Consider the following 12,289-nt stretch of genomic DNA (forward strand, 5'->3'; position numbering starts at 1 on the left):
TTTTCTATATCTTTTCTGTCTTTGTCTCTTTCTCCTTCTTCTTCTAATTCCTTATTCTCAGAGTTTTGAGTAACTTAAAATCCAATGGGCTTGGAGTCTGCTGCATCGAATGGACTAAGTTAATGTTTTGTGAAATGTTTTATGCTGATTGAATGCTGCTTTAAACTTTTGACAAAGTTCTCTGATTTTCTGATGTTGCCAGTAAATATTTTTGTTGCTGTTTTGGCCTTTTGAGGATATCTTGTCAGTATTTTTTCCGTGCATCTAACTCAGAGTGCATGAAAAACTGTAAGCCCTTTTAAGAGGCTCATCAAGTGAGGTTTTGGGGCCTTATATTTGCTCCAAACCAGGTGCAGGCCCTTGCATTTGGCCTTGTTGAACTTCATGAGGTTTATATGGTCCCAGTTCTTGAACTTGTCCAGGTCCCTCTGGATGGCATCCCGTTCCTCACCACTCAGCTTTGTCATCTGCAAACTTGCTGAGGGTGCACTCCATCCCTTTGTCTATGTCATTAGTGAAGATATTAAACAGCACTGGTCCCAATACAGCCCCTGAGGGACACCAGTTGTCACTGGTCTATATCTGGACATTGAGCTGTTCACCACTACCTTCTGGATGCAACCATCTAGACAATTCCTCATCCAACAAATAAATGAGCCATCAAATCCATGTATCTCCAATTTAGGGAGAAGGATGTTGTGGGGCACTGTCAAAAGCCTTACAGAACTTCAGATAGATGACATCTGTAGCTATTCTCTTGTCCACTGCTGTAGTCACTGCATCATAGAAGGCCACTGAGTTGGTCAGACAGGACTTGCCCTTGGTGAAGCCTTGATGGCTGTCTCAAATCACCTCCCTGTCTTCCATGTGCCTTAGCATAGCTTCTCAGAGGTTCTGTTCCATGATCTTCCTGGGCATGGAACTGAGGCTGACAGGTTGGCAGTCATTGGATCCACATACTGCCCCTTTGGTCTGTCATAAAAGTGATCTTGCATTTCTGGAAGTGATAAGATCCATAATGAGCCAGGAGCCATTCACTCAGCCCAATTACTGGACCATCCTGGATGTACAGACTGATATGTGTACTGGTTCTGGCTGGGATAGACTTAATTTTCTTCATAGCAGCTCATATGGTGCTGTTTTGGATTTGTGACCAAAACAGTGCTGACAACATTTTAGTTATTTCTGAACAGTGCTTTTTCAGCATCATGGCCTATTCTGCTTCTCACACTGCCCTGCCAGTAAGTAGGCTGAGGTGGACAAGAATATGTGGGAAGGATGAGGGGAGGGGGATGGGGAACATTCAGTGTTATGACATTTGTCTTCCCAAGTAACTGTTAACATGTGATGGAACCCTGCTTTTCTGGAAATGGCTAAACATATGCCCATCAATGGGAAGTAGTGAATGAATTTCTTATTTTGCTTTGCTGGTGTGCACAGCTTTTGCTTTACCTATTAAACTGCCTTCATCTCAACCACAACAATCTGGAAAAATCCTCCTGCTATATTGCTGTTTACTGTAGTTGTTTTACTTGTACTCTTGTTGGTTATTCCAAGCATGCCCCTCTTTTGAATATGCTGTAGATGCTGTTCTTAAGGATAGTCATAGAATCATTTAGATTGGAAAAGACCTCAAAGATCATCAAGTCCAACCATTAACCCAGCACTGTCAAGTCCACCACTAAACCATGTCCTTAAGCACCATGCCTATACATCTTTTAAATACTGCCAGGGATGCTGACTGAACCACTTTTCTTGGTACCATGTTCCAATGCTTGACAACCCCTTTGATGTATAATTTTTTCCTTATGTCAAATCTAAACCTCCCCTGGTGCAACTTCAGGCCATTTCCTCTTGTTCTATTGCTTCTTACATGGGACAACAGACTGATACCCACCTCGTTATGACCTCATTCCAGGTAGCTGTAGAGAGCAATAAGTTCTCGTCTGAGCCTCCTTTTGTCCAAACTAAACACCCCCAGCTCCCTCAGCAGCTCCTCATAAGACTTGGGTTCCAGACCCTTCAGTAGCTTCATTGTCCTTTTCTGGACATGCTCCAGCACCTCGGTGTCTTTCTTGTTGTGAGGGGCTCAAAACTGCATGCAGTACTCAAGGTGCAGCCTCACCAGTGCCAAGTACAGGAGAATGATCACTGCCCTAGTCCTGCTGGCCCCGCTATTTCTGATTGTGACGGTTTTGGCTGGGCTAGAGGTAATTTTCTTCCCAGTGGCTGGTATGGGGCTGTGTTTTGGATTTGTGCTGAACACAGGGTTGATAATATAGAGATGTTTTTGCTATTGCTGAGCAGGGCACACACAGAGCCAAGGACTTTTCTGCTTTTGTACTGCCATGCTGGCAAGGAAGTTGGGGGTGCATGGTAGGTTGGGAGGAGACACAGTCGGGACAGGTGGCCCAAATTGACTAAATGGATATTCCAGACCATATGACATCATTCTCAGTATATAAAGTGGGAGGAAGAAGGAGAAAGGGGGGGATATTTGGAGTGATGGCATTTGTCTTCCCAAGTAACCATTATGTGTGATGGGGCCCTGCTCTCCTGGAGATGGCTGAACATCTGCCAGCCCATGGGAAGCAGTTAATTCCTTGTTTTGCTTTACTTGTGTGCATGGCTTTTGCTTTCTCTATTAAACTGTCTTTATCTCAACCCATGAGTTTTCTGGCTTTTACCCTTCTGATTCTCTCCCAGATGCCACTGGTGGGGGAGTGAGAGAGTGGCTGCATGGGGCTTGGTTGCTGGCTGGAATTAAACCATGACACTGACACAAGCCAGGATGACATTGGCCTTCTTGGCCACCTGGGTACACTTCTGGCCCATATTCAGCCAACTGTTGACCAACACCCCCAGGTCCTTTTTTGCAGAGCATCTTTCAAGCCACTCTTCCCCAAGAGGTACACCAGAACCTTGCTGGTTGGTATCCTAACTTGCTAATTCTCTCAGGTGACTGTGAATGTCAGGAAGGGAACTGATTGTTGGATTTGTACATAGCATACTGCATCTGTGAACCAAGGTTTTCCTGCGGTAGGAATGCTGGTATTGGTGGAATTGTGGGGCTGTGCATGTAAAATCTTTGTTAGATATTACTCTATTTAGGCTAGTCTCTCAAAAACTGACTACTGACTGTCACTTTGGTAAATCATGGATCAGAATTCTGTGCCCTCCAAAACTTTATGGGCTATCATCTGTCCCATGAACAATAACAAACCATGCAGCAGGATTCATCTTACACCATGCAAACCTACCATGCCAATATTGACAACTGCCTGAAAGACACCACTTGCTGCTGTGACCTTATCAAAATAGGTTCCCCCGGCCTATACTGGCTGTGCAGCAGCTGTGCCATGACAATGCTCCCATGGAGAGAGAGGAGGTCTACGCACCCAGACTAATCGTGCCTGCAATGCATGTTGAAGTAAACCTCTTCAGGACCCATGTCCATAAATATCCTGATGCCCTGTGACACTGGTGTGGTTTTAACCCTTTAGTAGAATGAGCATGCATATTTCACCAGCTTCCCTGAACTTCCTTGTCTAGGGGTCTCTGAGCTGGAGAAAGCAATCATCAGTCTCTCTGCTACTCTGGAAAATATAGAAAATGTAACAATTGGTGCCATCCAAGCTCTGCAGCAAGAAGTTGCTCAGGTACCACAGACTACTGTTCAAAACCACTAGCTTCAGAGTACTTGACAAAGTGGCATCTGCACATTAGTAAATACTACCTGCTGTGTCTGTGTCAGCCAAAATCTATGCATTTAAACTGACCTTAAGAAAATCCAGGAACAACTAAAGCCCTTGCACCAGGTAGCAACTGAAGGTATTCATTGGGGAATTGGCAAATTGTGGTCATGGCTTACTTCTTAGTTCCCATATCTCAGGGCATCTATCAAAATATTTTGGCTGTACTTTTTGAAATTATCTACTTTGTCATTATTTATGTTTTGTTTCATATCAGTGTATGGGGTTGTGGACTGTGTTATAAAACATTTTCCAGTCATGTCAAGCCACTCCCTGACTGGGGTTGGGGCCACTAGATATAAACAAAAGCTGGTTGTAATCTCTTTCACAGCCTCTCACAGCAATTGGGAAAATGCAGTAGCAATTGTGGCAGGACATCCCCCCTCTACTACAAAAAAGCTTATCTGCTTATCTTCTCTGTCCATCAGCTGGTGCATAGCTCTGGACATTCTCCCCCCTCACATGAATTACTGAGGGAGGTGAGATCCCCAGCTGATAATAAACATCCCTTGCCTTGAGAGTAAGATGTAGAGAGATAAGCCAGGAATCCTAGACTGAAAGGCACTACTTTTACAACTATAAAAGCTACACAAATTTTCACGAAGGTAGAAGTCTCCTACACACTCCCTGGAAATGCGTAGGACTTCTCAAAACTTGGACCCATCTTTGTGGTTACTTTTCTGGAAACAGAGGAAAGGATCCTATGTGTGCCCCATCAGAAATTGGATGGTAACATACATTGAATCCTAATCTATACTATTTCTTTGCTAGCTGTAATAATAGGTAACTCACTTGTGCACTCTATTGTTTATCTACTAGTAGTGTTTCTTTTGTTTATCCTGTGTAGGAAGTAATCTGTAAAAGTCTTATATCTGTTAAATTTGTGTCTATTAAATAAATTATTCATTTTGTAATAGACTGAATTGGCTATGATTAAGAACGCACAAGCAAGAGGGATCTGGGGTGCAGCCCCCCCCCAACAGAGCTACTGCCAGAAATCTGAGTCAAAGGCAGGACTTTTTTAAGCTGTCCTCTCCATTCATAACAGTAATCACCTCCAGATGCCTGCACAACTGATACTTGATAGAGGTGATTCTACAGTACCTGTCTTGTGATACACCACCTTTCAACCTCTGACTGTATAACATACCCTGCAGGTGTTGGAACACCAACCTCACCTAGATTATTATATACCTAACAACCCATCAAAATAACACCCTTGCCTATAACTCCATGTCAAATGATGATTTGAAAGAATCACAGGGTGGAAGTGACATCTTGCCTTCTGACACCCTGTCCCTTAACCAATACCGTTATCTTAGACAGTCTGCCAACACTCTGTGCCCCCGACCTACATTGTCAAAACTCTTTTCCACATTTAAAATGCATTTGCACGATTATCTGTTTCTGCCAGATGACCCTGACATCAAATGTCCCTGGCAGTCCACCAGAGCCATGGCATTGCTTCTGATCCTGTACTCACTATTGGTGATTGGGTGAGTTGCTATATGGGGGAATTGTTGTTCATCTTTCTTTCTCAATAAAGCTTTGTTTTATGATGTATTACCAGACTCCATTACTGTTTGGACCACAACATCAAATATATGCCTTACAAAACAAAATAAAAGCATTCTGATACCTTCCAAGTTAAAAAAAATACAAAAATAAATGAGAAGATATATTCACTGTATAATCAACTGAATTTTTTTTCTTTGTAACAGCTGTACTTTTTAAGGAGATGTCTGATGATATAAAGACTGTAATGAGATTTCTTTCTTTTATGGGAAAAGTATAAATTTAAAAGCTCTCAGAACTCCTAGTCTTTCTTGAAAAAAATTAATATCGAAAAAGTTGAGAATACAATCATGACTGCCCCAGGACATCTGTTTTACCTTGGTATATCAACCCTTCTCTTAAATAATGAAATCAACATATATATACAGTCATGAAGAACAATAAAATGTTTTCTTTTTTTCACCTAAATTTTGTAAATGAATGCTAAAAACTTGCATAGAACAGTGTTGGTGAGTAACTCATGTAAGTTTGATGAATAATGGGAATAGACTTTATGAAAGAAAACGTCCAAACATTAAATTTCCCCCCTACTTTTTAAAATTGTGTACATAACACTGGGTACTCCTGCACTTTTTCTACTTAGTTCATGTATCACCACCCATGAGTTTTTTACTTCTGTTATCCTTTGAAATAGAAACAGAAATAGGAAATATAAGCCAATATAAATCCTATACTTTAAGTCAATGGAATGAAGTTTACTACTATAGGGTCTGTTCTAGCAAAGAATATATGAATTTTGTTTTAATTCCCATTGTATTTTTATGGCTTTGCTACACAACATTAACCATGCAAATAGCTACAATAAGAACATTTCCGTCAGCTATTCCACCTTTAACACAAAATAGATGGGTTCCACTGACCTTCCATGGAAGAGATTAGTTTGTGTCATATTATTTGAAGATTAACATCTTAATCCATTAAGAACTTCTCATTTCATTCCATGCAGTTGCATACAACTGCTGGTAGATATTTGGAAAACAAGCCAGCCTGCTTTGAACGTGTCTTAAAAGGACTAGCAACCTTCTGTTTTGCTGCTTAGCATGAAGTATTTAATCTATCATTAAACTTTACTGGTCAAAAAAAATTAATATCCAAATAAACATGTAAAAACACACATACCAAAACTCTCTACAAATTTGTGTTTTAATCAATTTTCAAATAAAATTTAAAATTAATTTTAGGGGTTTTTTTCTTTAAAACTGGTGATTTATGCTAATGCTTGCTTACCTCATTGTCGGACTCCACAAGCACTTGATCATATTCACTAAGAGCTACTAGAAACATGATAGATGTGACATTTTCAAAGCAATGTATCCATTTTCTTCTTTCCGATCGTTGGCCTCCTACATCCACCATTCTGCAAAATTAACAATGATTGCATCAACTCCACAAATACCTTTGCAGATAAACATACAAACACATGAAACACTGAATTCAAGAATTTAATTGAAACCAATTTGCTTCTTCTTAAAACTGTTATCATTCATATTAAAGACTAATGGAATGTGTTGTAAATAAATAAGTTATCCTATTTGCTTTTTTGTTTGATCTGCTTTCTGAATTTAAATTATTATGGGTCTTAAAGCCCTCAAATTTCTGTTATTCTAAACACTCATGATTTTGAGTCACAATTCTAGAATGTATGCTCTGCATATTCAGCAGAAATGCATCCACAGAATTAAGTTGGTGGCCTGCCATTCTCCCAAGAAATTGCCAGTCAAAATTCCAAACTTGTCAAGGCTGCCTAATTTTAAGAGTATAAATAGTATATAATCTGTATTTACTGAAGTTGTTAATAGCCAAAATAGAAACTCAAATTTGCTGGCAGAGTGTACTCCAAATTTATTATGGATCTCAATGTAACTAGACACTCAGGTGTCTAACTTGTAACTGCATAGTTAATCTTTAGCAATTGTATTTGCCCTCAAAATGAGCCGTGGGGAAAATTGTAAGAATGGCATTAAATTTGCAAAATATCACTTCTCTATAAAAATCAAGTACAGAAGTGGTACCTTTCCATTTTATAATTATTCATAATAGTACATTTGTACTAATTTTATTGAAAAATTATTTCCAGATTTTCTATCAATAATAATTACCTTCAGAAAAAGACAAATCTGTCTCTCATCCTCTTTACACCTTTAACAACAGCTGCTAATCATATATGGACAAAAACATGAAAATAAAATTAACACCAAGCTCAAATTTAAAAAAACATTGACTAATTTGTATATTTGACCAATATCTTATTCATGGTATTACTAATGTAAAAGGAAACAAAATAAACAAAACAAATGGGTGTTAAACTTTTTTCTACCTGAAAATGACGCTTTGTAAGTCAAATGGGTATTCAATGATCCCTGTTGTTGGGACTCGAACTCTAAGCACATCTTGCTGAGTTGGCAGATAGGCTGAATCTGCTATGCGGTCCAAGTCGTTAAGGTAACTATAGATGGGAAGAAACAACAGGAATGCAAGACGGTGAGACCATAATGTCACTGAGGAAAAGAGAAAGGTAGTCTTAGGAAAAGAAATGAGGAGTGGGATAGGAAGAAGTACAACAGGAAAAAAAAGCAATAATGACATAAAAGAGGAAAGGAAATTAAAAGGAGTCCTCCAGTCTCTCATTTTTATTATAATTATTGCTATTATCATTATTATTGTTGTTGTTATTATTACATGTTACTTTGTTTCATGAAACTGGTCTTATCTGAACACATGGGTTTTACTTTTTTCCCCCTGATTCTCCTCCCTATCCCACTGGGAAAGAGAAAAGCAGGGGAGTGAGCTGCTGCATCGTACTTAGTTGCTCGCAGTAGATATAACTTTCGATTATTTTATCAACTTAGAGGGAATTAAACATGTTCCTGACAATCAGTCTGAAAGCTTTGTCTGCATCAGCAATACAAAATTTCATTCAAAACTCTAAAATCAATAAAATCTCCTTATATTTCTCTTTAAAGCTCATGTTCCCTCTGATTCAAAATAATATAATTAATTTTTTGAAAAATCATCAGTGGGTAAGCATGTGTATCATAGGGATTGTCATCAGGGTATTTCTGCTCTACTGCACCTGCTGCTTTGTACCACATCTGAATATTTTGGAATATAGCAGCAATTAATTGTTTCTCTTTACTCATGTACAATCTTCCCAAAATGCCAGTAGAACAAATCATCAGACATGCTCAATACCATTAAAATGACTTTTGCATTAACTGTGTAAGAATATACTTTTATTTTTCTAGAACTGCATACACATTTTCCATTAGAAGGAATGGGGTAATGGCATAATTTTTTTTAAGTAACTTATTAGGTTGACAGACCATTTCAAAATGCTGAGCAGGAATATGGAAAGTAGAAATTAATAAACATGGATATTTACATAAAAGGAAAAGATTACTGGAATACTATTATAACTTAAATGCACACTACCAGCACACACAATTTTCAAATATTATCATAGCTGTTACAGTAATACAGAACATTTAGATTTTTATTTTTTTAGAAAAGTATGGAATAGTTCCAGTTGGAAGACACCTACAATGATCATATAGTCCAACTGCCTGACCACTTCACTGCTGGCTAAAACTGAAAGTATATTATTAAGGGCATTGTCTCGATGCCTCTTAAACACTGACAGGCTTGGGGCATCAGCCACCTCTCTAGGAATCCTCTTTTAGTGTTTGACCACCCTCTCAGTAAATAAATGTTTCCTTATCTGGATGTCCCCTGATGCAGCTTTGAACCATTCCTACACATCCTGTCAGTGGATTCCAGGGAGAAGAGCTCAGCACGTACCTCTCCATGTCTCTTCCTCGGGAAGCTGCAGAGAGCCATGAGGTCACCCCTCAGCCTCCTTTTCTCCAAACTAGACAAACCCAGAGTTCTCAGCTGCTCCTCACAGGACATGCCTTCCAGCCCTTTCACCAGCTTGGTGGTCCTTCTCTGGACACATTCAAAGACCTTCACATTCTTTTTAAATTGTGGGCACCAAACTGCATACAGCACTCAAATTGAGGCCCCACCTTTGATAACCCATTGATAAAGGGTTTATCATAGTTTTGGTTGATCCTATTTTATAAGTCTTTATTATTGCAGTGAATTATATTCAAGGCTTCTTCATATCAAGTTGGATCAATGAGTTGAGTGGATCAATTGGTGATGTAAATGATTTTATCTGAGTTCATTAAGAGTGTGTGAATATCTGAGTTAGCCAGTCCAGCATTGGAGGAGCATATACATGGCTAAGCTCAATAAAGGGTATAAGAACTGAACAACTAGCAGAAGAATATTGAAGAGAGCAACAGGCTTGAATTGGTTTCAATCCACATATTCCCTCCTGACACCTGAGGATGCCTAGCATCCTGACAGTGAGCACATAATAGAGAACAGTAATGACAATCACACTGGTATTGTCTCTGGCACAAGCAGCAGCTTTAAATGAAAACATCAACACATCAAGCACCTTTTCCAACTGCAACTGTGCAGGCCAAATCCTCACTTCAGCTGCTTCTAACTACACCTTTTTCCATAAGTCACAGTCCATGCTTAACTCTTGCTCTTGTGCAATGTCTCCATGATCTATTGCTGTGAAAATTATTTCAGCTTGTTTGACTGATACAGACTGGGGTGTGGGAAGTTTGTAACCTCCAGCAGGGAAGCAGGATGGAGTTACCTTTTCCACTGGTTTATTTGCAACCAGAAGAGGACATTTAGTTTAAAAGTTATATAACAAAATCATAGGGCTACATGAAATGTCTTTAGAATCGCTGAATTCAGACTACTCTGGATGAAGAGTAAAAGTGAACACCATCAGAAAATGAATTTTTTTTTTTATCATTACTTATTAAAGACAATTCACCATGGCTTTTAAAGCACTCATCTACTGAAGTTCTAATCAAACTACTGACAAATACAGTACTCATGTGAGAAAACGTGATCTTGGTTTAAGACAATTTAAAGGGGAACACTCTAAAGTAAGTTCTTTCCCTTTGTTTTAACCAATCTCTTTCCACCAATAAGGAGAAGCGAAATACAAATAGACATAAGTGAAAAAATAACAGTTTACTAACAAGCAAAACGGCAACAGGCAAAAAAACCCAGTAAATAATCACTAGATACAAAATTGCTAAATCTCACAAACTCCCAGAGAACAGACACCTAAAATGGTGGAAATTCCCTTTCCAAAATGGCTCCTGCCATTGGCAACCACATGTAAGGAGACAGGGAAAATGGCATCTGACCCTTCCCCCAAGATGGCAGCCTTTACAGGTGATCGCACAGTCTGGGAGACAAGGGGGAAGGATGGTGGCAAACCCTTCTGGGAAGGAAGGAGCTTGCGGAGCAGTTGTAGTGGCAGATGAAGACTTGCCGGCACGTGTGAAGTAAGCACCGTCTCCTGCTGCTTCCTCCTGCCACCTGCTGGACTCCGCTGGTGTTGGTGCTGCTGTCTTCCGCACTGCAGTTGTGTTGGGGAAAAAGAACTGGTCTGTTGGCACCGATGCAGGGTGACCTGGTCCCAGGGACTGAGGCTTGCATTGCAAAGTTCACTCCGAAACAGTTTTTGATTGTGAAATGCAGTTTTTCTGAGTGGCTACTTTTGCAAGCCCAGAAAAAAGCCAAAAAACATAAAACAAGCCCCTCAAAAGTGGAGCCTCCACCTTCAGCAAATGCTGCCAGGAGAGAGAGACATCTCAGCTTCCAGGCTCCAACTTAAAAAAGGACCGCAGCAAAGTTCTCCCCCCCTCGCCCGGTTCTGTTTTCTGGCTGCAGGGTCTTAAAAAGGCACTAACAATTTTTGGTCACAGATAGATATGGAATGCAACAGCATTTTGGGTTACCCGTGACATGTGCACATATAAAAATTTTAATCACATAACAGGCATGCATAAGGGATTTTAAGATAAGGGTCTAATTAAAAAAAAAGACAATACCTAGATAAAATTAGAAGCCCTTAGAAGCTTTACCACATACATGCATGCACAAATTCTGCAATCAGATTTTGTGACACAACTGCTGGTTCAGTATACACAAGAAGTTGCTACACACATGCACTCTTTCAAACAAACAAGGAAATTGTCATAAACATGGACTTTCACAAAAAGTGTTGCCAACTATTGCCAGAAAGATGTTTTGTTAGTTTATTAACTTCAAATTTAAAAATTATATTAAAGATACAGATCTTGGAAACATCCTGACCATTGTCTTAAGGTGGAGTCCAAAACCAGGTAGTCACTATTATTACTGAGGAGTCAGTTATACAGTTAGCAGCAACTGTGCAAACAATTTAGGGCAGAACTACATGGCACTAGGATTTTATTTTTACCACCTGCTAAGAAATATCTTATTTTGATGAGACAAATTGTATTTATGACCTCTCACCCAAATGGTATGTACTAAGCTAAGCATTTTACAAAGGAACAAAACAAAACAAACAAAAAAAATTGCATAAAGTTACTTTTAAAAAACCCCAGTAACCTAGTAACTGCGTAAATTTACACTACAGACCGAGTCTAAGAAGTTAATTGTAGCTATAATTACTTTACTTTTGTAAAAATTAATTTCTCTGGCTGCTGAGGTTCTGAGGTTGCTATCGCAACAGGCAGAAGGTGCATTACCAAAGTAATGTGTATGTAACAAGTAGCTATTTCTTAACATCAGAAAAAACTGCTAAAGTATACTTGTGATCTGCAAACTAACCAATCAGAAAAAGAAGAAAACCCTTTGTTTCCTAGTCAGTGTTGGGAAAGAAGCACTTACTTTTAATGAATTATATATTCCCTGTGACAGGGGCCAAAACTACAATCAGCCTTCAAAGAAGTTACCAGGCTATGAAGGTGCTAATAATACCCTTGAAAGACTTTCAAAGGAACTATCTGTCCATATTACAAAAAGAAAAAGAAAGTGATAATAGGAATAGACTAATTAGCTTTGCATTTTCCCATATTTTTCTCATCTAGAAA

General features: G+C 39.1%; 1 protein-coding gene across 1 annotated transcript in view; it reads right to left on the bottom strand.

The window, feature by feature from the left end:
- LOC118701514 (guanine nucleotide-binding protein G(q) subunit alpha) overlaps positions 1–12,289 on the bottom strand; it is a 195,355-nt gene that overhangs the window by 22,842 nt on the left and 160,224 nt on the right. Inside the window, exons 4-5 of the mRNA XM_036406170.2 lie at positions 7,645–7,773; positions 6,555–6,684 (exon numbers count right to left, since the gene is read on the bottom strand). Of these exons, the coding sequence (XP_036262063.1) occupies positions 6,555–6,684; positions 7,645–7,773 (259 nt within the window). The remainder of the gene's footprint in view (positions 1–6,554; positions 6,685–7,644; positions 7,774–12,289) is intronic.

Source organism: Molothrus ater, chromosome W, assembly GCF_012460135.2.
Source record: "Molothrus ater isolate BHLD 08-10-18 breed brown headed cowbird chromosome W, BPBGC_Mater_1.1, whole genome shotgun sequence".
Taxonomy (NCBI): domain Eukaryota; kingdom Metazoa; phylum Chordata; class Aves; order Passeriformes; family Icteridae; genus Molothrus; species Molothrus ater.